Source organism: Notechis scutatus, chromosome 4, assembly GCF_049901735.1.
Source record: "Notechis scutatus isolate UNSWTSFEM ecotype Mainland chromosome 4, rNotScu1.2, whole genome shotgun sequence".
Lineage (NCBI taxonomy): Eukaryota > Metazoa > Chordata > Lepidosauria > Squamata > Elapidae > Notechis > Notechis scutatus.
The window spans coordinates 91,767,981-91,795,765 of NC_142012.1; the positions used below are offsets into that span (position 1 = coordinate 91,767,981).

At 41.5% G+C, this 27,785-nt stretch overlaps 1 protein-coding gene across 2 annotated transcripts in view; it reads right to left on the bottom strand.

Moving 5' to 3' along the window:
* The window catches only part of SPOCK2 (SPARC (osteonectin), cwcv and kazal like domains proteoglycan 2), a 123,578-nt gene that overhangs the window by 31,289 nt on the left and 64,504 nt on the right, over positions 1–27,785 (bottom strand). For both annotated transcript variants that reach the window (XM_087964102.1, XM_026681222.2), the window contains exons 3-6: positions 16,916–17,030; positions 14,909–15,023; positions 4,578–4,692; positions 3,066–3,185 (exon numbers count right to left, since the gene is read on the bottom strand). In XM_087964102.1, coding sequence (XP_087820228.1) covers positions 3,066–3,185; positions 4,578–4,692; positions 14,909–15,023; positions 16,916–17,030 — 465 coding nt within the window. The remainder of the gene's footprint in view (positions 1–3,065; positions 3,186–4,577; positions 4,693–14,908; positions 15,024–16,915; positions 17,031–27,785) is intronic.

The window sequence follows — 27,785 nt, forward strand, 5'->3', positions numbered from 1 at the left end:
TTGTTGGAGCAAACTGGTTCACTCACAGCTGATCATCGGAGCAAACTGTTTCATTCACAGCTGATCGTTGGAGCAAATCGGTTTGCTCACAGCTGATCGTTGAAGTGAACTGGTTCACTCACAGCTGATCATCAGAGTGAACGGTTTGCTCACAGCTGATCGTCAGAGCAAAGCGGTTCGCTCACAGCTGATCATCAGAGAGAACTGTTTCACTCACAGCTGATCATCGGAGCGAACCGGTTTGCTCACAGCTGATCGTCAGAGCGAACCGGTTTGCTCACAGCAGATCATCGGAGTGAACCGGTTCGCTCACAGCTGATCATCAGAGCAAACGGTTCGCTCACAGCTGATCGTCTGGTAGAATACCACCGCTGGTATGGATCACTTTGCTCTCCATAAACATTCCAGCAGTTGGAGGCAAGTTATTATAGGTGAGGCACTTATCTGCAAAAGTTTGCTGATGACACAACCCCCTTACCAAGGCTTCAGGGGCCTCCATAAAAAATGGGGGCAGGATTTCAATCACAACATCACAACAATCATCATGACTTTTTTTTTTTTTGCCCCCATCCATTTTGGCTGCATCGGCAAGGGTGGCAGAAGAGCATCTGCACAAAACCCAACAAGCAGACCTGATTTCATGCATCTCCCTCCCCGGGAAGCCATTTGTATTCAGTGACATTTAAGCTAATGATCTTCTTCCTGAATTATTGCACTTTGAAGTCTGTAAAGTGCTTTGGGATCAATCTGCCAACTCTGCTGAGGGACTGGAGATTTATTTATTTTTGTAACATGTACACAAAAATGTTTGCTGTCTGGTGCTCACCTAGCCACTGGCAGAATCGGTAGCCCCCACACTGTGCCCAAACAGGGAACAAAGTAGCTTGTTCTTTCGGTCCTATTTGGGCATGACTTGTAATCTCAATAATTCCCCAAGAGCAAGTCACAATTTCCATTCTTCTGCAGGGTCTGGCTCAAATGTCAGGATTTTTCAGCTATCGAAAATATGATATTCAACTCCCAGGGCTGGCTTTAGTGCAACTGATTCCGATGGACCCTAAGAACCCGCCACAAGAATGGCAGATCCATCAGCCCAGTCACCTCTCTTATCCCACCTATCTCACAGAACTGGGGATGTATATAATGAATGGAGATCAGAGGTGGTATTCAGCAGGTTCTGACCAGTTCTGGAGAACCGGTAGCAGAAATTTTGAGTAGTTCGGAGAACCGGCAAATACCACCTCTGACTGGCCCTGCTGCCATCTATTCTCTGCCTCTCAGGTCCCAGCTGACTGGCTGGCTCTTCTTTTGTTGCCCTGCACAGGAGAATGGAGCTGGAAAGCAGGTTAGTGGGGTGGGAATGGGGATTTTACAGTATCCTTCTCTTGCCACGCCCTCAGAACCAGTAGTAAAAAAAATTGAATCCCACCACTGATGGAGATCCACTTCAAACCTTTGGAAAAAAAGGTGGTAAATGTAACAAGCAATAGAAGAATAAATAAAATGTACTTCCTGGAAGTGGAGCCATGCAAGGGACATAACCCCCCCCCCCCACACACACACAAATGAAACTTTAATTGTGATTCCTCCCCCCTACTCATACCTTGTGGAAGAAAACACTGACAAGCCACTGCAATTTTGTTGACAGTTAAAACAACGAGGACATCTCCTTTGACAAGAATCCAGCTTAAGACAAGAATCCAGTTTAAGACAAGAATCCAGCTTAAGACAAGAATCCAGCTTAAGACAAGAATCCAGTTTAAGACAAGAATCCAGCTTAACTTTCTGATCTGACAGCCAAGTTTATCAATTTGTCCAGGTGAAGAAGGCAATTTCCACAGGATAAGGGGGTGAAGGCATAGCTGAGTCTCCCAACATTTGAATAATAGAATTGGAAGGGACCGTGGAGATCTTCTAGTCCTACTCAAGCACCAGACCCTATAACCATTCCTGACAAGTAGCTGTCCAGTCTCTTCTCAAAAGCTTCCAGCGATGGGGCACTCATAACTTCTAAAGGCAAGCCATTCCACATTAGGGAATTTCTCCTTACTTCTAAGTTGCTTCTCTCCTTGATTAGTTTCCATCTATTGTTTCTTGCCTTGCCTTCTGGAGGTTGACCCTCTCTTCTTCATGGCAGGCCCTCAAATATTGGAACACTGTTATTGTGTCACCCCCTAATCCTTCTTTTCAGTAGATTAGACATACCCAATTCCTGCAACAGTTCTTCAAATGTTTTATCCTCCAGCCCCCTAATCATCTTTATTGCTCTTCTCTGTGCTCAATGACATGTTTTATCATATAATACCAGCATCAATACCTTTGTTATAATATAGCTGCCTATGGTTAGACTTAAGCGTAGAACACAAAATTATCTGCTACAATGTCCTACCAGTCAGCTTCAATCGTAACAATATAAGAGCATACAACAGATACAAACTCAATGTAAACCACTCCAAACTCGATTGCAGAAAGTACGACTTCAGCAACAGAGTGGTCAATGCCTGGAATGCACTACCTGACTCTGTTGTCACATCCCCAAACCTACACTCCTTTTCCCTCAAACTAACCACTATTGACCTCACCCCATTCCTAAGAGGTCTGTAAGGGGCGTGCATAAGCGCACAATTGTGCCTACCGTCCCTGTTTTATTGTCCCCAATTATTCGTACCCATTTCCTGTATTTATACTTATGTTTATTATCTTGTAAGCTATTGATAAATAAATAAATAAAATAAATAAATAAACTGAATGCAGTATTCCAAATATGAATTTGAAAGAAGTACAGGGGAACATTGGATATTGGTGACATTTTTCAGCCTGTTCTGGGTCAGCTTTCTGGTGGGAAGTTACGGATGAGATTGGAAGGGGAAGGAATATCCATCAGAATATATCCTGCTCTCATTCTTAAGGATGCCCAGAAATCCAGAATCAGAAACCAAGTTGCATCACACACCTTTGGCCACTTGCTGTCAAATTCTGGGGTGCTGGGGAAAATGCAAATGGCCTTAGAGCTTCCCATTTCTGCTGCCCATGCACCCAAGGTAGAGAAGTAGCACTCTGCATACCATTCACAGGATTGGGGCCAACATTTCCAGAGCTGTTCTGCTTGGCGTTCTCATGCAGCAGTTGGAACCAATCTCGCAGTCGGTCACCCAGGTCTGCCAAGTCTTGCCCAGTGCAGGTTTCTGCAAATCAGTTGGTAGCATCTCAGGTGAGCGTCCCAGATGGGAAGACAGTAAGCAGGTTTGTCCAAAGTTAGTGTATACAACTCCCCCCCACACACAATTATTCAAGGAATACCAAAACTTTGTTTTGTCCATGGCTAGTAAGAGCATGATATTTCTTGACTATATAATAAATTCTGAGTGTTGGGGTAGGAAGACAAGAATACAGAGGAAAAAATTATCTAGGGCTGCAATGAAATTGATCTAAATCATTAGAAATGACTCACCTTTAATCTGGTGACAGAAAATTGCAATAAAACGTCAACTTTACAGACTTCGTGAGGAGGAGGGGAAGGGGTGTCTATTAAAGCTGAATGTCTCTTAAACCTTAATCTATACAATTTTTGTCATCTGTGTCATTTGCTAATGATGCAAATTGATGCCAAAGAGGTAAATTACATCAGTGAGCCAGACTGTTCCAAAAACACTGCACCATGATCATTATTTGGTAGTACTGTGAATCCAAAGCTAACATTATGTCTGTGGTATCTGAAATCTGCCAGGAAAAGATCTCAAACATCAAAATAGGTTATGAGGATTTTGCGAGTTACAACCAACAATTTTTTTTTGTATGAAGCTGAGTGGATTTCTTGATCCTCATTTGTTTATCTTTCATTGCTTGAATTAGAATTGAACTCCAAATACTATGAAACCTAAACGGAAAACTGAACACAAATTTAGTGGTTTGAATCTCTACTTTAAAAGCTTTCCTTCTGCTTATTCTCATAGTCAGTTTGCAACAAAATTATCTGGTAAATCGTGGCCATGTTGCCTGTCAAATAATGTTGATCTTATCCTCAAAATATCTTCTGTGTTACTGAAAGACTGACTTCATCTATGTTCAAGGACTGACCTCATCTATATTCACATGGTGATGTTGTCCAGGACAGGGGTCTCCAACCTTAGCAACTTAACTTGTGGACTTCAATTTCCAGAATTCCTCCTCCAGTTATGTTAGCTCAGGAATTCTGGGAGTTGAAGTCTACAAGTCTTAAAGTTGCCAAAGTTGGAGACTCCTGGTTTAGGATACCAACAAATATATAGAGCAAAGAGTGTCATGTGGAGCCACAAAAGGTCAGCCATGATGGAATACAGTTCACTGTCTCCAGTGTTCTTATTTATTCTGTGTGTCTACAGGGCAATGTTTCTCAACTGTGGCAACTTTAAGGTAGGTGGACTTCAATTCCCAGAATCCCCCAGTCAGAATCTACATTCTGGCTAGGGAATTCTGGGAGTTGAGGTCCACACATCTTAAAGTTGCCAAGGTTGAGAAAACACTGCTCTATAATAGCCAAAAAAATTAAGAACAGCAGAGGATACAATTATTCAACTTCTTAGTGGATGATCTCTGACCTTGCTTGAGATCCGTGGCTGAAGTTGGACTATGTTCACTTGTGCATGGGCATTGACCCTCACATTTCACTGTCAGCTGCTTGCTGGTCAGGCAGGCCTGTTGTTCCAGTTTACACTGCAAAAGAATAACAGAGAAGTCACACAAACAAGAAGCAACTGACCATCAAATAAGAAAAACTTCAAGGTAAGCGACCCTGCTGGTTCTCTTGTAAAGTCTGAATGATCACCTGAGTCTCAACTCACCTGGTCCTCTAGTGCCCAGACATGAATTCAACAGATTATAAATCTTAAAGAACTGTATCATATCTAAATCCTAGAACAAGATGAAGATTTAATGCAACAGCAAGAAATTCATGCATAAGATGAAGATTTAATGCAACAGCAAGAAATTCATGCATAAGCATGTAACAGATTATTTTTAATCATCCTAGTGGCTAAATCTTTCTACTATAAAATACATTCATCGTGGGAATCAATAGGTTGACACAATATCAATATACTGATACACAATAGAAATATAAATTTGTACAGTTGACAATTTCCCTATGCCATTGATTCAAGTCACAGTAGATCTTACAAGTATTCCTACTAAAATATGTCTGCCTCTGGATTCATTCTTAGAACACAAAGAGGCTTACTAGCCCATTTCTGCTGCAGAAAACTCCCAGCAACATCATCCCTGAACAGTAGTCATTCCCAGTGGTGGGCTTCAAAAATTTTAGCAAGGGGTTCTCTCTGCCCAGTTGCTGGGTGGGCGTGGCCATGGCCTAGTCAGCCTCCTGCACCATGGCAGGGGTGGGTGGGCGTTTTTGCCCTCCCTGGGCTCAGGAGCTTTTCTTGAACCTCCGGGAGGGCGAAAATGGCTTCCCCAGGCTCTGGAAGCTGGAAGCAGGCCCGTTTTCGCCCTCCCCAAGCCTCCACACATGTTCCTGCACTTACCTGCATCCAAAATGGGCCGAGTGTAGACTCCTGGAAGGAGCAGGATGGGCAGGGCCAGCCAGAAGTGGGATTTGGGGGGTTGTCCGAACTGTGCAGAATCTTAGCTAGGCGGTCTCCCGAATCCCACCCATGGTCATTCCTCTTTGGCTTAAAAACTTTCATGAAAAACAGCCCACCATCTTTTGATACAGACTGCTCCATTAACGGCTGGCTCATACTCTTCCCGAGACTATTGTATTGTTTGTTTGCAGTTGGGATGTTTACATTGTTGGCTGTCATCGGTGTACACCATATTGTGTAATCTAACTATTTCCGTAACAAGATCAAGGTTGGCATAGCCTTTGCAGTCCAATTCATGCCAACAGAAGAGAATATTCGTAGCTCAGGATTGAACTGTGGGGTCTTTTGGTGCTCTTTTAGCTTGATTGTTTTCTTGCAGACATTTCATTACCCAACTAGATAACATAATCAGTATTAGGAAATATACCCCTTCATGACTTCTGTAATTTAGTTTGCCCCTAATTTCTTAGGGAATGTAAGCCTACCTCTTGGATCCAAGCACCTTAATGTGTTGTGGATCAGGCACTGGTGGACTACTTAATTCTGTCTAGACGTCTTTATGAATAGTGACAATGCTTTTGTATATTTTATGTACAATGCCTAGAGAATGCACATATTAATTGCAGCAGTGGCCGAGCACAGTATAATAACAAAATCTTAAGGTTTCCTCCAAACTTATTGCTCACTCTGGCCAAATACCCATTGCCATTTGTGATTTTTTCCCCTCTTTGGGTGACAATTGCATTTATAAGGTCTTTCAAAAGCCTGCTTTTCCTTCTGACTTTGGGCTATAATGAGTGGAAAGTCCTTGATAGGAAACTGTAAGTTAGTTGGACTAGCTTTTCTCTTTGAACATGTATCACTCTTTTCTTTATTATGTTGTTCCTTGCCTTTTTTTTAATGTTGTACACCAGAGACTTCATGGAGTTGGTAGCTTCATTAAGATGACAAACATATAAAAAAAATGTTATAAAATGTTTTGAAAAATCATCTACAAATGCCAGGAAAAAATTCCTTCATTCTGCTCAGTTTGTGTGTGTGTGTTTGGGGTGGTGAGGTAATCCCTCTTTTTGATCTTAGTTTTTGGTGGTTTGGGAGTGACAATGGCACTGCCAAAGGGATCAGTGCAAAACACTCCTAGAAAACAATCATTTTCAAAATGGTCAAAGAAGCGGATTATATAATGAGACACACCCAACTCTGGATCAGGATATAGACCTTTTTCAGACATAGTGGTTCAAAACTATCTCACTGAAGGTGATCACGTTCAGATGTAGGTTAAAGGAACCATTTGGTTAAACTTGTAGAAAAAAAAATCATATTTTATGAAGATAAAATGAGCATTCTTTTCAAAACATTGCTTCATTTCCAAACTGAAGACATAAACTGCCGAGAGAAAAATCTTGGCAGACTGTAGGCGGCCAGGATTATGGCTCTTCCAAAAGCACCAGGCAAATATCAGGCCTCCTACCCTCTGTCAGGATTACCCCCAATTAAATCATGAGTCTTGAGCCAAACTTCCTAAAGTAAACAGAATTTATTGAGAGTTAGCATGCTGGTACAACCTGGGTGTAGCGGACTCTTAAGACACATAATTCACTGTCACCCTTGACCCTGTTTTTCCCCACCATTCTGGGTGTATTCTAATTCATTTTCTGCAATGAAGCATGTCCATAGCCAAGAGTCATCAATCATGTTCTCCAGTTAGATTTTTGCATGGCAGAAACTTCAGTCGCCTAGTTACAATCTCTGAAAAACTATGTATGGAATGCACTTTGGATTCGTAATGCTTTTTCAAACCCCTTTCCCCTCTCTTTTTCTGTTGGAAACTATAAAATGACCATAAAAATGTTTTTTTGAGTTGACACCCTCAACCTGAGAATCTCAACTCCTAGCCTTTAGTTTTTGTAAAAGCATATTTCTGTTCCTTCTGGTAGGGTGAAAATATGCTCATAAGTACGTGAGTGATGGCTTCTGAAATCTAAGGAGAAACTAAGGAATGAGACCTCTAGGTATTGGAGACCAGGCTTCAGCACCTTGAAGAAATGTTTGCCTCCTGGTTTACAAAATAGGCCAAGATTGTGCTACTGTTCTGACCCAACCTGGTTCCAAGAGAGCAAACACAAGACAAAGGCAGCAGCCCCCACCTTTTAAGGTTTAATTCACAAATTCTGTTTCTTCACAGATAAAAGGCTGCTTCCAACTAATTAGCTCCAACAAGAAAGAGCCTTGCCAAGTTGTTTTTCAAGGCTGCCAAAAACCCACAGATAAGAAATAGTTTACAAGAGTTTTCAAATGCTAACTATAATGTCCACGAGGCTGAGTTTCAGAGCATCTTTGCCTTCTGCAAAGAACACTTCTTCAAACCTGGCTTTTATCCTCTTGAGGGAGGGGCCATTATCTTGTAGCCTTACTCCCGAATCGCCCGTGCTGCTGTAACTGGCTCTTTCCTACAAGCAGCCCTGCGCGCATGCGCACTTGGCACAGGCTCCTCGGGAGCCTCCTCATCACTGCTGCCAGCCCCCACAATCTCTGAAGGCAGCAGTCCACTCCCTGATGGTCCTGGCCCCTCATCAGAATCCTCGCTCTCCTCCACTGTCCTCACCTGCTGCCAGCTAACCACAACAATAAGTCACTTTTTTTTTCAGGGCCATTGTAATAGTCATGGTCCTGGCCCCTCACCTGAGTCCTCATTCTCCTCAGCCATCCGCACCTGCTGCTGGCTAACCACAACAGCTACATGTATACTATTTCAGAATCCAAGTGGGGTCTTCACTGAATGTTGGTCACCATGATGCAATTTTAAAGCATGGTATAACTTACAATTCAGTCCAAACATATTAAGTGCCCTGCAAGAGTCTTGTGATAGTTTCTCAGATGCTCTTCATCCAGTTTATTTTCTCTTGTTTATTTTATTTTATTTTATTTATTTATTTATTTGATTTGCCAACTGTTTACAAGATAATAAGTATAAGAGTATACATAGTTGTGAATACATGAAATGGGTACATATATGAAAAATAAAAGAATAAGAGAAACAATAGGACAGGGACGGTAGGCACGTTGGTGCGCTTATGCACGCCCCCTACAGGCCTCTTAGGAAAGGGGTGAGGTCAATAGTAGACAGTCTAAGGTTAAAGTTTTTGGGGTTTGGGGAAGAAACTACCTTCTATCTCTTCTTGGCACAGCAGGTGATAGGTATATCTTTACTCTCCAACAATATATCAGAAAAGTAACATGGTTCTCCTCCTTCAACGTTTTCAGCAATATGGATCACCCTTCACTCAGACTTTTTAAATTCCAGGGACAGATTGTGCAGGAAGGATTTAGAAGCAGGCTGGCTATTTGATCCTGTCATGGCTTTGTTATTTAAATTTCAAGCCACAAAGAACTCAAAGCAAGGCATAATGAATCTTCTTAAAAGTTAATCTTCCCAAATGAAATTTCTTGCTGTGTCCTCTATTTGAAACTAATCGTGCAAAGGCTTCTCAACATTCTTAGGTGCATAATTACAAACTGACTGCTCCTTTCCTGCAAGCAAAAAGCACGTCTTCCAGTCATTGGTTGACCTGAGCACCAAGCATTTTAATAAATTATGATGCCCTGAGGAAGGGCGTCAGGCCTAGAAAATGACAAGTCTATTACTATGAATGAGATGGTCGATGTGTTGCGTAGGACAAAATATTGCTTCGTGGGATGTCAGGAAGAGGGGCCTTTGCTTGTAGCAGGGATATTTCATTTCATTATTTATTTTATTTCATTTCATTTTATATTTTATTATTTTATATTATTTTATTTTTTATTACTTTATATTATTTTATTTCATTTATTATTTTATATTTTATTTCATTTTGTCATTTTTTTATTTTATTCTTTTTTATTTTATTATATTTTTATATTATATTTATTGTTTTATATTTTATCATTTATTTTACAATTTATTTTTTATTGTTTTTTATTTTTTTATTTTATTTTATTATATTATATTATATTATATTATTTTATCATTTATTTTATTTTATCATTTATTTTTTATTTTATTTTATTCTTTTCTTCTTTTATTTATTTTATATTTATTCATTTCGCTACATAAATATCTATTTATTTTTATATACCGTAATTCAAGATGGTGAACATTACAGGGAGCCCTCAAACTGACCAAATTACAACCAAAATTGAACCCAAAATTTCTGTTGCTAAGTGAGACAGTTGCTAAGTGAATTTTCTTGCCGCAGTTGTTAAGGGCATCGCTGAAATTGCTAACTTAGCAACCCGGTTGTGAAGTGAATCTGGCTTCTCCGTTGACTTTCCTCAGCAGAAGGTCACAAAAGGGAGGTCACATGACCTTGGGGAGACATAGCAACGGTTTTAATTATGAACCAGGCTTGATCTTGTTCATGGGGATAGTGCAAAAGTCATAACTGTGAAAAACAGTCATAAACTCCTTTTTTTCAATGCTGTTGTAATTTTGAACAGTGACTAAACGAACTGTTGTAAGTTGAGAACTACCTGTTCCTGTTATGCCCTTGTTAGAATCGGACTCTGAGGGAGAGGAGGAACAGCTGACAGGGAGTGGAGGTGTGGCTCCGGAGGTTGTGGAGGCGGCTGGGGAAGGGCAGAGGCCCACTGGGCAGTCAGAGGAGGACCCAGGCCCGTCGCCTCTGCATCCGAGGACACACAGGGAGGAACAGAGAAGGCAACAACTTGGCTTACGAGAGAGGAAGTGGCCATGATCCTCCTCAATGGTTGCAGCTGGGGAGACTAGTATATAAGTGAGACGATTACAACACAGTGTTGCCAGAAGCAAAGCATGTGTTATTTTGGGCTGAAGTTATCTTGGTTGGCATCCTTCCAACAGACTCTGCCTTGTTATCTCCTTGAATTTGGTAATTACTTATCCTGTTCCATTGTGAAAATTTTGTCATTCTAGTTTGTTTGGTTTTTTATTTCACCTCTATCTGCTCATTAGGTTCGGGCTGTATTGCTTTCTTTTGAAGACTATTTTTGAGTACATTTTATCTCCAACTGAGAATTATTGAACAGTGGGGCCAAGTTGGAGGCATTAAAGGACATTTATTTACGTTTTGGATTTTGTTATGTTTGTGTTACATTCCGGGTCATCACAGTACCCTTCCTCCTCCCATTTTTCCCCACAACAACAACCCTGGCAGTGATTGGCTCCAAATCACCCAGTTGGCTTTCATGTCTAAAGTGGGCTGCGGGTCTAGAACTCACAATTGCCCTGTTTCTAGCTTGGTATCTTAAGCACCAGACCAGGGGTCCCCAAAGCTGGCAACTTTAAGACTTGTGGACTTCAACTCCTAGAATTCTGAGGAACTCCGAGGCTGAGGAATTCTGGGAGTTGAAGTCCACAAGTCTTAAAGTTGCCAGGTTGGGAGACCTCTGCACTAGACCAAAAACTTTCTGACATATTGCCAAGCAGTATACAGATTTTAACTGCCTGGAATGCATGTATATTAAGGTGTTTTTAGCTTAGGAAAAGAGAACAAGAAAGGGAAACTATAGAAATAATATCAGACATACTGTTGCAGGAAGTTAGCACCAACCCCTCTTCTAGAAAATTAAAATATCCTAGGAAACATTAAAAAGGCAGAACATTTCCTCTAAAAAGAATAAAGTAGAAACTCAGAGAGGCAGAAACTCCGCCCCCTGACCTTTGCTAATGGGCCATTAAGGCCTAGGCCAGAGTATTCTACATAATAAAGACCTCTACCTATCTCACCACCTGGCCTGTATCAGCCAACACTCAGGTGAAGCCATGTGGTTCAGACAAAGCCTACAAAGTTAGTTAAGATCCCCGCCCCTGGGAGTCTGACAGCCAATGGGATATGTTTCTTGCACAGGAACAGGAAACAATAAGGTGGGGCCCAATAGAGGGTATATAAGGGTCTCCGCATCTTGTCCCTTCCTTCTCTTCCTTCACCGTGAAGCATGTGATCATCCTTCTTTGGAGCTCCAAGCCATGTGGTCCTATCCACCATTAAACCATCTTTCCAAACAGCCTCCATGTTTCCAGTGTCTTTTCCCCCACTTGGGACTGAACCCAGAAGGATAATTCTTCCAACAGTGTGAAGGAAGCAATTGTCTGCTCTATTCTGAAACATATACGAGCTGGTGAGCACAAAAGTTTATCATGATCTTTTGACTGGTTGAAAAGAACCTTCAGCCCCATAAAAAGTAATCCAATGGTTGCTTTGGTCAGTAGCTGATTATCTTAACAGATTAACAGAGTCGAAAGGGACCTTATAAGTCATCTAGTCCAACCTCCCCGCCCAAGCAAGAGACCTTGCACCATTTCTGACAGATGGTAGTCTAGTCCCTTCTTGAAAGCTTCCAGTGCTTATAATGAGCTTTGATTAGACTGGCATGGCCCAGCTTGATATGGTAGTTAAATGAATCTTTGTTTGTACTGGGAAGAATACACTAATTTCAGTTGTCCATCGGGGAAGATAATTCTTCAAAGGTGACTCTATATTGATAGCAGGAGTTAAAAGCTTATCCCCTCACTCCATTAGCCAGAAGGAAAAAAAAATAGGACAGCACAGCACAGCAGGGTTACTCAAACAAGCTTTGATTCTGGAAGTCCCATTATAGCATAAGGGGGATTGTCCTGAATATAATGTAAGGCATGCAAAACCCATTTTTACCATTCTAACTATACCCCAGTGTCATTATTCAACATATTTGCTTTGCCCAAAAAAATTCTGGCAATGTTTTAAAGAGAATTAGCTTTACCTACTACGTATTCCAATCAAGTAAATCTATTTTTAATTGTTACTATCATCACCAAGGGATGATGTTTGCCACCTTGATGCCAATAACATGAATGCAAACTCCTTTTTTTCCCCTAACAAAGATCACTGATGGTCATTTGCAATTTTCCCCTAGAAAATTGAAGACATTTAAAGGGGCTTATATCCCCTCCCCCACTTTATATATTATTACGTATATAAAAAAATTCTTTACACAACTTATCTCTTGACAAAAGAACTGTCGTTGTTATAAGCAAAAATACAATAGGTGTTATCTTATGTGGTTTTCTTTAATATTATTGAGTAACATCAGTTCTGGTGTCTCTACTAATATAAACAATCATTTATTTAGCGATGATAAAGTGACAAGTGCTTCATATTTTTGGATGTCAGAAAGTCTCTCCCCCCCCTCCCAGTTTCATAGCTCAGAAGAAAACTTCAAATATAAATTCTCTTGAGCTTCTTTTCTCATCACTTAACAACTGATAGAACCGAGCTTCCCGCATGACCAAGAGCTTGTGAGATACAGATCAAGCTGATTTATTACATTTATATATCACTTTTCCTCCCGGGATCACATTTTTTACTCTTAAAGCAACTTTGTGAGCCCGCAGCTAGCTCATGAGGAAACATTTGATCCAATTTCAGACATGAGCAATCATTGCAGCCCCTGCCACAGGAAACTGCAGATTAAATTCAACGGGCCACTCTAAACCACTCTAAAATTGAAAGGTTGTGGTAATTTTTTTATCAGGATGTCAGGGCTCTCGTTTCTGTGCCCTCAAAATACAGGCCAGCCTGCAGAAATTAAACAGGTTAAGATTTTCCTTAAGATACTACTGGTGCTGCTGCTAAGAATGAAGAGTTTTCATTCCCCTTATCAAAACCCATGCATCTAGTAGTGGATATGCAAACTGCCTGCTGAAAAAAGCAATCTAAACATTACCTCAGGGTAACTTTAGGGTAGTTGCAAAGGGAATGGAGACAATGCACGAGGCAATTAGTGGCCTGGGAAGGCAATCTGGAGCCTCCAGGTATTTTGAGTAACGATTTCCCAAATTCCTCTACTACCATGTTAGTCAAAACTAGTGGGAGTTGAAATCCAAGCAGCTTCGGGTAATGGACTTTTCCCCCTCTCGCTTTGGGTGTCTTCTCCAGCCAAATGTATCTCACAGAGGTTGTTGTGAGGGTAGAATCAGAGGAGGTATTCAGCAGGTTCTGACCAGTTCTGAAGAACCGGTAGCGGAAATTTTGAGTAGTTCGGAGAACCAACAAATACCACCTCTGACTGGCCCCGCCCCCATCTATTCTCCGTCTCCCGAGGCCCAGCTGATTGGCTGGGTCTTCTTTTGTTGCCCTGCACAGGAGAACGGAGCTGGAAAGCAGGTTAGTGGGGTGGGGAGGGAATGGGGATTTTGCAGTAACCTTCCCCTGCCATGCCCACCAAGCCATGCCCACAGAACTGGTAGCAAAAAAAATTGAATCCCACCACCGGGTAGAAGAGATAGGTAAAGAAATGGACAGGTGTGGTAAGAATAACATATGACTCTGTTAAAAACGGAATGCTTTACCCACACAAAGGTTTTATAGAATTAGTTCTAGAGTGGCTGTCAGGGCTCCAACAAATCCACCCTCATTTAAATCAGAGGTCTCTAGCTGCATCTCAGAGAAAAGAAAATTGATTTATTAGAGGTTGCCATGTTGGCGCGTGGCTGGATGCAGCCGATACTAAATTATATCCTACATTTCCCCCTTGACCCTGGTCTTTCCCCCACTCCCTGGATGTGACTTCTCCAATGGAACACATCCATCCCCAAGAGTCATCCGTTGTGCTCTCCAATAACCTTCTCATGCTCTGACAACTTTGGGCTGCTGAGGTGATTATCTAGGCATTTCAAGAATGCCTTGTTTTCCTCCCCGCTCCCTTTTTCTGGCAGCTAAAAAGACCAAAGGAGATCTTTTTAAATGACATTGGCATTCTAACTGATGGGCCTTTGCAACAGGTACCAGCTACAGGTAGTCCTCGACTTACAAGAGTTCATTTAGTGACTGTTCAAAGTTACAACGGCACTGAGAAAAAAATGACTTAAGCCCATTTTCCACAACTGTTACAACCATTACAGCATCTTCACAGTCACACGATCAACATCCAGATGCTTGGCAGCTGACTCGTATTTATGACAGCTGCAGCGTCCTGGATCGTATGATCCCTTTTCCTGTCAAGCAAAGTCAATGGGGAAGCCAGATTCACTTAATGACCATATTACTAACTTAGCAAATTGTTCACTTCACTTCACAATTTTGGCAAGAAAATTCATAAAACGGGGGCAACACTCACTTGAACAATGTTTCACTTAGTGACATAAATTTTTGGGCTCAGTTGTGGTCGTAACTCGAGGGCTATCCGTAACATACCAACGTTCAGATCCCCTCACCGATCCCAAGGAAAACACCCAATCTGTTATAAATCAGGCTGATCCTTTGCAAGCCCAAAACCACCTCGCCCTCTGCTCCGCGTCGCTGCTTATTTTCAGGGTCAAATATCGTTGTCCTCCTTACCACAGAGCTGTAAGTATGGCCATCAGAGCCACAGACAGAGGCAAGCTGGGTCATGTGGCAAGGTTTGCACAGGTTCTCCTTGTTTCCATGGACCTTCACGGCAGGCTGCTTGATTCTATGCCGGTGCACCAGGCAGAGCGAAAAGAAAAAAAGAGCAACAACATACATTAAGGCGTGGCTAAGATCAATTTCTCTCCTTCCTGGGGACGTTTTGGGAAGGCGATGTTGGAAGTTAAAACCCACCCCTCTCCTCGGAAAATGAAATGTTTTAGGATATACTAAAAAGGCAGAATATTTCCCCTCAAAAGAGAAGTAGACTTGTGGATTTAGCTGGCTGGAAAATTATGGGAGTTGAAGCCCACAGATCTTAAAGCTGCCAAGTTTGGGGACCCCTGCTCTAAAAGATTATGAAATAGAAGTTCAACATCATCTATAAACCCACAATTCATCCATCCATCCCTTTCTACCCAACTCATCTCACCTAAGTGGCTCTGAATTGGGACCAGTGATTCTCCTACTCTCTTTTATAATATCTTTATTAAATTTCAAAATCAAACATTAAAATGCAAGCTCACATAAAAGGGAAAGGGAATAGGAAAACAAATTAAAAGTGACCAAAAAATATATCAAATAAATTTATAACAAAAAATGACCTCTCATTTTGTTTTAGTATAGATATAACCAAAGGGCAACAAACTCTCACTTTGAACAATTAACAAAATCTTTTTTAAAAAACCCTTAAGTTACTAATAACATTCTTCTCTTAATTTTCATCTAACGCATAATAAGTTGTTAAACGTAAATAACTTTGCATTTAAAAAAAACTACAATATTTCTCTGGACAAATCCAATCTTATCTTCAAATCTCAAAGTTGAAAGCTGATTTTTCTCCTTGCCTTGAACAATGGTTCTCAACCTTCTGGAATCTGTGGCACAATATTTAATATAGCAGGAATTCTGTGTCACACCAGAAAATTATACTGTATATATAACAAAACAAAAGCAAAAGCAAAAATAAATATATAGCACAAGACAAAAAAATCTCCTGGCATAAAAGAAACAAATCCACGGCACACCTGTGTGCTGCAACACACAAGTTGAGAACCCCAGCCTAGACTATTGTGTGAAGGATTTGGCTATTTCTGCCCTGAAAATCAGTAGCGGCACCTTTTCTAGACTGGTCATAAATCCAAGTGGCCTTAAAATATCTGATTACAGGGAGTTCTAGGGGGTGGGCTGATACCGGTTCGCACCGGTTCAGACGAACCGGATGTTAATTTTACATCCGGTTCGCTGGACTGGTAGTTAAAATGACTGGCTGGCCCCATCCACTCCTCCCCTCCTGGAAGGTCAGAAACAGGCCTGTTTCCAGCCTCCGCAGCCCAGGGAAGTCATTTTTGCTCTCCCAGAGGTTTAAGGCAAGCCTCCGGAGCTTGGGGAGAGCGAAAACGCCCTCCCCCCCATGGTGCAGGAGGCCAGCTAGGCCACGCCCACCATGGCCACGCCCACCCAGCAACTGGGCAGAGAACCGGTTGCTAAAATTTTTGAAGCCCACCCCTGGGTAGTTCTCGACTTACGACCACAATTTGAGCCCAAAATTTTTGTGGCTAAGGGAGACATTAAGCGATCTTTGCCACATTTTATAAGGTTGTTTCGAACAGTTGAAGTGAATCACTGTGCTTATTAAATGAATCTGGCTTCCTCATCGACTTTGCATCTCAGAGGGCTGCAAAAAGTGACCACATGACGCCAGGACACTGCAACTGTCACAAATATGAGTCAGTTGCCATGTGTCTGAATTTTGTTCACGTGACCGTGAGGAGGCCGCAACGGTCATAAGTGTGGAAAAATGGTCGGAAGTCACTTTTTTTCCAGTGCTGTTGTAACTTCGAATGATCACTTAAATGAGTTGTTGTAAAGTTGAGGACTACCTGTATTATCAAAAAAATATCTGACTAGCCAAATCACTCTGTCAGGAATTAAGGTAAAACTTAATGGATTCCTTACCGATGCTCCAGTTTTTTGCGACTGATACACATGGCCCTCTGGTAACCCTGGGCAATGCACACCTTATGCCGGCTGCATTTGATCTTCTGGCAAGGATCTTTTGTGGTGTCCAGACCTAAAGCAAGAGGCAAAGAGAACACGTGTCATCCTACACTAAGTTTGGGATCCAAAATATCACTCCACCCTACAGAATAACCGACTTAGAAGGGATCTTGGAGGCCTTCTAGTCCAACCCCTTTTCAGGCATGAAACCCTTATACCTGCTCTCACCCAGGCTTCGTCAATCGTAGTTATTCACAAACTTGTTTTAAGATCAAAACCTATTTTATTGCAACGCTGGGAATTGTTTTCATTCCCAGACGGAGCTCATCTTAAACGGTCCCCCAAGATAAGCATGCACCTTTCAGATTTTGTGGAATGCTGCCAAAAGCAGAAGTATCCAATTAACTATAAAAGAAACCAACCGAAGTACAAGAAAAAAACCAACCAAAGTACACAGAGCTTCAAGGAGGACTCGGAATCGATCGAACTACTTTGCTTCCTGCAAAGGTTTCATCATTTAGGCCTGACTTTATCCCTTATGGGAGGGGCCATCACCTCCCAGCCTTACTCCCGAGTCGCCCCTTTTGTTTCAGCTGCTCTTGCCTTCTAGCAGCTCTGGGCACATGCGCACTGGGAACAGGCTCCCCTGGGTCCTCTGCCTCGCTGCTGCCAGACACCGAAGGCTCTGAAGGCAGCATCTCATTCCCAGATGGTCCTGGTCTCATCTTTGCATCGGACATAGGATCTTCGTCCGATTCCTCTCCAGACTCCCTGACTGGTCCCCTTTCTTACCTACTGTCCGATTCTGCTACTGTCTGCCCTGGCTGCCTAGTGAACCACAATACCAGGGGTGTCAAACTCAATTTCATTGAGGGCCACACCAGGGTTGTGTTTGACTGTGGGGGGCCGGGGTGAGTGTGGTCAGGGTGGGTGTGGCCAACATGACATCATTTGTGTTGGGGGGGACGCCTGTGGGGGGGCCCAAGTGCTCTGCCAGTGAAAACGGGCTCCTGAGCTCCATTTTTGGCTGGGCTGGGCTGGCCTCCTGCAACCTTCTGCCAGTGAAAACAAGGTCAGGGGCTGCGCGTGGCCCTCGCAAGCACCGTTTTTGATTGGGCCGGCCTCCTGCAACTCTCTGCCAGTGAAATCGGATTTCACAAGGGCTGCCTGAGCTCCCTTTTTGCTGGCAGAGGCACCATGGGCTGGTCCTTCACTATTTCCAGCGCAGCCCCCTGGGCCAGATCTAAGCATCCCAGGGGCTGGATCCGGCCCCCGGGCCTTAAGTTTGACACCTCTGCCCTATACTATTTCAGACAAATGGTTGTCCAGATTCATCTTAAAAGCCTCCAGTGTTGGAGACATCTGGAGACAAGTCATTCCATTGGTTAATTAATTGTTCTCACTCTCAGAAAATTCCTCCTTAGTTCTACGTTGGTTCTCTCCTTGATTAGTTTCCATCCATTCCTTCTCATCCTACCTTCAGGTGCTTTGAAGAATAGGTTGACCTGCTTAATCTTTCCTGGACCACCTTCACCTAGACCAGGGGTGGTCAACCTTTTTATACCTACCACCCACCAGTTCCACAGTAATGGTGATTTATAAAGTAGTGGACAAACTCCTACCGCCCACCATGAAAGCTGGAATGCCCACAAATGGGCGGTAGGAACCAGGTTGACTACCATTGACCTAGACTGTCATCTAATATACTGTAGGCAACGTAGTGCAGGAATTCAGGAACTGGAAGTCACCTTGTGATTTATTTTAAAAGCAGCCTAATTGTAAATTTTGTTTTCTTTTTCTAATACCCTGGCTGCCATTTATAATATTCAAACAATGTACCCACATTATTTATTCATGTGTTGAATTTATATCCTGATCCTATTTCAATGGAAGCTAAAATGCTGTGAAGGAAATTGCATTTATTCAGTGTAGGAGATGTCAAGGACTCGTATTCGCTAGCTGAGTGCACTTCTGAATATTTGGTTAGTAGGTAAATAAGTGGATCCACATCCTTACATGGAGAGGCTCACTCATAAGTCCAAAGGATTCTTGGTTTTGCAAAGAGCATAGAGCTGGAAATCACTGTTTCTCAAACTTGGCAACCTTAAGATGTGTAGACTACAACTCCCAGAATTCCCCAGCCAGCAAATGGCCAAGTTCCACCAGTGTCAGCTGCCACCTTACGCTTGCCTGTGCTTTGCTACCATGCGGTGACAGTCTGCCATGAACTCTGGGGAGGGTGGATGGAAGGAGGAATGCTTGGGGGAAAATGAAAGTAACTGCTGCATCTCCCCAAGACGCTGCCTCAAGGTCACACAGCTGGGAGAAGGCAGCTGCTTACCAACCTATGCTTGAACTAACCATTCCAAAAACATCTTGCTTGAACCTGATTGGTCATGGGGGAGGAATCAGCGATAGGAGGCAGTTAAGGGTTGAACGTAGGGATTTTGGCACACAATTCTCAGTTCCGGCTATGCATTACTGCAATACACTTGACTTCTAATAAACTATGCTTTTCTTGGCAAATGGAAGCCAAGGTTTCTATTTAGAGGTGTAAGTGGTGGCAGATCTGACAACCAGAATTAATGAAAGGGGATCTCTTATATGGTTTCCCATCTTCAATCATAACCCATATGATAGTTTGGGGTATTTTTTTAATAACTATGGATAAAAGCCAACCCACCTTGAGCATGGTCACGAATATCTGAATGGAATGGAGTGGAGTGGAGTGGAGTGGAGTGGAGTGGAATGGAATAGAATAGAATAGAATAGAATAGAATAGAATAGAATAGAATAGAATAGAATAGAATAGAATAGAATAGAATAGAATAGAATAGAATAGAATAGAATTCCTTATTGGACACACAAGGAATTTGTCTTGGTGTAAATACTCTCAGTATACATAAAAGAAAAGATACATTCGTCAAGAGTCAAGAATCATAAGGTATGACACTTAATGACAGTCATAGGGTACAATAAGCAATCAAATCATACTAGGAAACAGTCAATATAGATCGTAAGGATACAAGCGACTAAGTTACAGTCATACAGTCACAAGTGGGAGGGGATGGGTGATAAGGAGTGATGAGAAGGTTAACAGTAATAGTAGTGCAGACTTTGTAAATAGTTGGACAGTGTTGAGGGAATTATTTGTTTAGCAGAGTGAGGGCATTCAGGAAAAAAATGTCCTTGTGTCTAGTTGTTCTGGTATGCAGTACTCTATAGCAGGGGTCCCCAACCGCCGGTCCGCGGACCGGTACCGGGCGCGGAACAAGCCTTACCGGGCCGCTGGTTGCTGGGCGCCGCCATCTTTTTGGTAAAAAAGCAATTTTTCGTCAAAAGAGATGGCGGCACCAGCGCTGCTGGTGAGCTTTTCCGGTAGAAAGCCATTTCTACCTGAAAAAGCTCACCAGAAAGCGCTGGCGCCGCTTATTTGACGAAAAATCACTTCCGTGATGTCACCGGAAGTGATTTTTCGTCAAAAAGATGGCGGCGCCCAGCTGACGCCGGAACCGGGCGCGGCGCCCAGCTGACGCCGGAACCGGGCGCGCGCGTCGAAAAGGTTGGGGATCCCTGCTCTATAGCATCGTTTTGAGGGTTGGAGTTGAAACAGTTTATGTCCGAGATGTGAGGGGTCTGTAAATATTTTCACAGTCCTCTTTTTGACTCGTGTAGTATACAGGTCCTGGATTGAAGGCAGGTTGGTAGCAATTGTTTTTTCTGCAGTCCTAATTATCCTCTGAAGTCTGTGTCTGTATTGTTGGGTTGCAGAACCAAACCAGACAGTTATAGAGGTGCAGATGACAGACTCAATAATTCCTCTGTAGAACTGAATCAGCAGCTTCTCGGGCAGTTTGAGCTTTCTGAGTTGGCGCAGAAAGAACATTCTTTGTTGTGCTTTTTTGATGACGTTTTTGATGTTGGGTGTCCATTTTAGGTCTTGTGATATGATAGAACCTAGAAATTTGAAGGTCTCTACTGTTGATACTGTGTTGTCTAGTATTGTAAGAGGTGATAGTATGGGAGGGTTTCTTCTAAAGTCTACCAACATTTCTACGGTTTTGAGCGTGTTCAGTTCCAGGTTGTTCTGGTTACACCACGAATCTGGATCAGTGACATTTAGGCTCAAAATTTAAGCACTGTAAGTAATCCTAACGACTCGATCTAGAAATACAAGAAATCTCCCGTTTGCTCTGATCCAGCAAGACCAATCTGTTGATCCAAAGTCTCCCAAAGGCATGTAGCCACAGACTGAGACGACATAGCTGCCACAGCATAACAGCACTAATCCATAATATTGTATTGTACTGACAGCACAAATCTCTTGAGGTTACTTACCACTAATTGCCTGCAATAATTGCTAGATTTGGATGGCAAACAATACTTGGATCTAGCTTTTAGACTTCCCAGTTTCATTGGCAAAATAAAAGAATCTGTGAGTTTATAGCCAGCAAATATTACAGGCAGAGAAAGGCTGCCAGCAGATGCTCTCACACAATTTTCTGAAGCTCAGGGGGGGGGGAAAAGCACATAATATTCCAGGAAAGTCAAGACGTGCTTTCTATTGAACTGAATCTCACAAGCTGATGAAAGGATTGGTAACTGAATGCTTCCTCTTCAATTTTGCCCTGGAAGTTCCTTTTTAAAAATGCCAACCTCTCACGTACCAAGTCTGCCAGTGCTGATAATTGATGAGCCTACATATTCTAACTGCTTGAATATATGAAGCTGCTTTGTAGTAAGATAAATCCTGGTATGTCTAGCTCAGTAAGGTCTTTTTACTGTAGCTTCCCTTACCCAATAGGTACCTGGATGGAATACAACTCTCATCATCCCCAGCACCATGGTCATAAGTATCTAGAAACTAGCTCGATACCCGGGCTTCGCTATGTGATCGGGCTTAGTTTTGGGGAAGGAAAATAAGGGGAGGAAATTCTGCCTCTGCCTACCAGCATCCATTGGTATTCATCTGGCTAGCATCCTGTCATTGTGTGAGAGACTTGAGGGCTGTTTGGAAACTGAAACAGTATTTACTGTATGAGCAAGAAGGAGACACAAGGAGCTTGGGCGTGGCTTAGCTCAACCGTTCTGTGCTAAAGCTGATTGGTGTTGTGAAATGAAAACTGAAACTCCTCTCCTCTGCTTGTGTTTTGCATTTGGAACAGATTTCTTTTCAGGTAGGGAGGGGGAGTAGAACTCCTTAGCATCAGAGCGTGTTAATAATAATATACGAAATACTAATGTTCATTTAAAAAAATCCTTTCTTAGTGAGCGCCTAGAAGCCAAGAGGAACACACATGCCAAATTTCAAGTTTGTAGGCTTTACGGTTCTGGAGATTTTGTGTGATGATGCATGAGTGGTATTTTGCTTTTATATAGAGAAATTTAATTAGCCAGTCAACTAATGCTACTGCAGTTATGCAATGTTGGACTTACTGGGCAGATTATGATATTCCACTTTATTGGGAACTTTCAAAAGTGTTTAGAAGCAATAAATATTCTTCTGGCTCTGCCATATAATACAGAGCAACTAACAGAAGATGAAGCTATCATTTACAACATCTGGAAGGCACCAGTAGTTAAGGAGCCATCTTTCTCTTTTTCTTTAGACATCTTAAAAATCAACCTTTTCAGAAAGATTGTTTTTCTTTATACACTACCTATTAAAAATTACTGAAAAGTTTGTATGGTCTTTCAACGTACAGGACCAAAATGGTCCCATCCAGATATTAAATTTCAATGGTGCTCATAAACTTTATGAAAGCTGCACTTGCCAACAGTTATCCAGACCTGGTTATAATTTGTCTTGACTACTGCAGTGGGTTTTATATCAGACTATTCCTGAAGAGCAGTCAGAAAGTTTAACCAGAATAACAGTTAGCATCTTAGCTGCTAAGGGATACCCAGCATTGCAACTATATTTGTCAGGATTCCGGCAGCTACTCCAATTAAGCCTCGAGCCACACTCCCAAAACTAAAAAGGATTTATTTGAAGTTAACAGTCTACATCCAGCATTAACCTGGGCGTAGCCAACTCTGAGATACATAATTTACTGTCACCCTTGATCCTGCTTTCCCCCCAACCCCCACCCCTCTGGGTGTATCATCCAACAAAAAATGTCCATAGCCTAAAGTCATCAATCATGCTCTCCAATTAGATTTTTGCACGGCAGAAGCTTCAGTCATCTAATCAGTCTTTGAAGAAAATATGAATGGAATGTACTTTTGATTCCACTCTGCCATCTGCTCTTTGAAACTCCTCCCCTTCTTTCTGTTGTCAACTATAAAACGTGCATACAAAATGTTTTATGAGTTGACATTTGGCTCCCCTCACTTCTTGAAAGTCACCTGTACAACACACACAATACAGGTAGTCCTTGACTTATGACCACAACTGAGCCCAATGTTTCTTTTGCTAAGTGAGACAGTGGTAAAGTGAGTTTTACCCCATTTTACAACTTTTCTTGCCGCATTTGTTAAGTGAATCACTGCAGCTCAAGTTAGTGACATGGTTGTTAAGTGAATCTGTCTTCCCCATTGATTTGGCTTGGGAGAAGGTCGCAAAAGATAATCACGTGACTCTGGGACACTGCAACCGTCCTAAGTATGAGTCAGTTGCCAGGTGCCTCACTTTTTATCATGTGACCATGGGGAAGCTATAACGGTCGTAAGTGTGAAAAACAGTCATAAGTCACTTTTTTCAGGGCCTTTCTAACTTCGGTCACTAAATACAGAAAAAGTACAGAGAAGAGCAACCAGGATGATTAGGAGACTGGAGACTTAAACATATAAAGAATGGATACAGGAACTGGGAATGGCTAGTCTAGTGAAGAGAAGGACCAAGGGAGACATAATAGCGGTCTTTCAATATTTGAGGGGCTTCCACAGAGAGGAAGGGGTCAAGCTATTTTTTAAAGTGCCTGTAGGCCAGACAAGGAATAATGGATGGAAGCTGAACAAGGAGAGATTTAACCTGGAAATAAGGAGAAACTTTCTGACAGTGAGAACAATTAACCAATGGAACAGCTTGCCCTCGGAAGTTGTGGGAGCGCCATCGGTTGAGACTTTCAAGAAGAGATTGGACTGTCATTTGTCAGAAATGGTGTAGGGCCTCCCACTTGGGCGGGGGGTTGGATTAGATGACCTACAAGGTCCCTTCCAAGTCTGATTATCTGTTAATTGAACTATTATAAGTCGAGGACTACATTAAAATAAATGTCTGTCAGTGGTTTTCCAAGTTCAGCTCAAAGTTGTATTTAATTTAAGACAGAAAGCCCCGAACAAATTTAAGGTGGAGAGTATCTAAGGCAGGGGTCTTCAAACTTGACAGCTTTAAGACTTGTGGACCTCAACTCCCAGAATTCCTCCTCCAGCTCAGGAATTCTGGGAGTTGAAATTCCCAAGTCTTAAACTTGCCAAGTTTGAAGACCCTTGATCTAAGGAATTGTTTGTTGTGCTATAAACATGCCAAGTTATCAAAGGTAGTTTAGAAATGAACGAAAGAGAAAATACAAACAAATGAATAATTATAGCTGTATCCTCTCTCCTTCCTCCCTTCTAAGCAGCAAAACAGTAAAACTGAAGCTTATTTGACTGAATTGTATATGAACAGTAAGGCTCTTGTACGTATACATAAAGCCAATACTGTACGATACATTTACTTTATATTACACTAAATGTTCATTGTTAAAAAAACGAAACAATTCCTTTTTAAATCAAAAGCTAAACAGGATAAAGGAAAAATAGCCAAGTAAGTAACCATGGCATTGTGTCTCCCAAGAACACTATCCTACAGACCAGTTGTATTTTTAAGGAAATCATCAAATAATCCATGCATATTGCATTATCTCCTTGTATGTGGTTATTGGAACCAGAAGAAGGGGGAAGCAAAGAACACCCTGTCTTGATAATATCAAATCTGATCCAAAGTTGAATATACAACAATTGAAAAGCTGTGCTTGAGGGGGCAGCATGGAGAGAATTTGCCTATAAAGCCACCAAGAGTGGGACACAACTAAATGATAGCAGGGTTCCAATATCATGGGGGCTGCCACAAAAAAGAGGGAATCAAGCTATTCTCCAAAGCACCTGAGGGAAGGACAAGAAGCAATGGGCGGAAACTAATTGAGGAGAGAAGCAACTTCGAACTAAGGAGAAATTTCCTGACAGTTAGAACAATTAGTCAGTGGAACAACTTGCCTCCAGAAGCTGTGAATGCTTCAACACTGGAGCAGGTTTTAAGAAGAGATTGGATAACCATTTGTCTGAAATGGTATAGGGTTTCCTGCCTAGTCAGGGGGTTGGACTAGAAGACCTCCAAGGTCCCTTCCAACTCTGTTATTCTATTCCCATTCCTATTCCTATTCCTATTCCTATTCCTATTCCTATTCCTATTCTATTCTATTCTATTCTATTCTATTCTATTCTATTCTATTCTATTCTATTCTATTCTATTCTATTCTATTCTACTCTATATGATTAAAAACCATATTTCATTTCTTCCATAAAATGTACCACCCTGTTCTATTTTTATTTTTTTTATTTTATAATGTGGGCATTTACTCAAAATCCAGTGCTTTACTTCGCTGAACAAACTTCTCATTTCCTACACTGTACACCCACTCAGTATTTTTGGATCAACCGCTTGTGAAATCTCAACTCCAAGATACTAGCCAATAAATGGCACCAGGAAAGGAAGCCAAGTAACCTGTATAAAAATATAAACTGCACAGATATTTAAAAAAATGGTTGATTCCATCATTCACCTAAACCACAATCCCGTTCCCAAAGCCACTAGCCTTGTCAAACCTCCATCATCTGTCCATGATCACGGTCAATATTTTCAAAATTCAAAGTACTTGCATATGTTTTCAAATAAGCAAAGCACTTAGCATCTTTTGAGCTCTAGAACCAGAATAGAGCTAGCAAAATTACATTGCATCAGTAAATCTTTCCTGTTGGCCTGATAAATAACAGCAGGTTAGTTGAGCCACGCTAATCAATCAGTGCTTAAGGGAGCTTTTCTGTTTTGGGTGGGCCTTGAGATACTTCTGTAATGGAGAAACTTTTCCTTTTCAGTTCTTCTTTCTCTTCATCTCTTTCTTTTGGAGGGCAAGGACTGGGACTTTGAAGATTGCTCAACATGATGGACTGGTTTGATTAGTTTAATCTTATGCTTGGTTGTATTTGTTTGCGGCTAAATTTAACCTTCTAGGAATTAACCAGTTAGCTCAATATGACTCGTTTTCAATATGGTAAATTTTCAGCATAATGCTGAAAATAACATTGGTTTCACAGATACCTGAATTAATGGACAAAACTCACTGGAACCAAGTTTTGTCCAAATTTCAGGCAATAATGAATTGTTTCCAAACAGCAGAGTTTCCAAACAGCAGAGTTATTTATTAGATTAAACTGTCTGAAAAATATTCTCTCTTCCCTTCAGTATTGGTACTGACTTATCAATAAAGTAAAATGTGTCAAGAACAAATTTGTTTTTGGTCTTGAAAATCTTTATTTTTGCCATTTAGCAGGCATTCTGACTCACTAAACACCTGCCACACCAAAAACTTACATTAATGGCTTACTGCAACCCCACCACGTTTAACAAACAAAGACCAGCAGTTCAATTGTATAATAATCTAACAGGGAGTAATCCCTATTAAAAGCAACAGGGCTTACTTTTGAATAGACCTGTAGAGGATTGCACTGCAGTTAATTAAAACCAGGAACACAATCCAAATTCACTCAGAAAATAACTGAGCATGAACATGGACATGGACAGCCAAGTCTATTGAACTCCAGGGCAGGGAAAGAAACAGCAAAATAACCTGTGTTCCAGTCCCCATTCAATCATTTTGAGGATACACAATAGCAGGTAGATTGTCTATGAATGGAAGCTGTACCAGTCTGAATCTGGAGTTCAAAATGCAATGTTAATGCACAAAGGATTTTTTATTATTGTTTATAGCAAATCCTAACTACAAATATTCAATAGCATATTGTTAGAGGGCACTATAATTAAATTAACACAGGGAAAACTACTTCCGTTGTAATATATGTTATACAACAAGACTTTTTCCAAGACAATTGGGAAAAGAAACAGAACACAGATCTATTACTAGAAAATATAAAATCACAAAGGAAGCTGTTCAAGAGAGATGGATTTTAACCATAGAGAAGAAAAATTGGAACCCATTCTTGACTCCTGGCATTTGAAACGTCGTAATATTTAAACTGGCTCTTTTCCAAACGAGAAACACCAAATTTGCCCAAGGAGCTGCTGACACAGTTCTACAGAGGAATTACTGAGTCTATCATCTGCACCTCTATAACTGTCTGGTCTGGTTCTGCAACCCAACAAGACAGACACAGAGAGTAATTAGGACTGCAGAAAAACTTGCCTTCCACTGAGGACCTGTATACTTCACAAGTCAAAAAGAGGGCTGTGAAAATATTTACAGACCCCTCACATCCTGGACATAAACTGTTTCAACTCCTTCCCTCAAAATGACACTATAGAGCACTGCACACTAGAACAACTAGACACAAGGACAGTTTTTTCCCAAATGCCATTACTCTGCTAAACAAATAATTCCCTCAGCACTGTCCAACTATTTACAAAGTCTGCACTTCTATTACTGTTAATCTTCTCATTACGCCTTATCACCCATCCCTTCCCACTTGTGACTGTATGACTATAACTTTGTTGGTTGTATCCTTACGATTTATATGGACTGTTTCCTAGTATGATTTGATTGTTGATTGTATCCTATGACTACCATTAAGTGTTGTACCTTATGATTCTCGACTCTTGACGAATGTATCT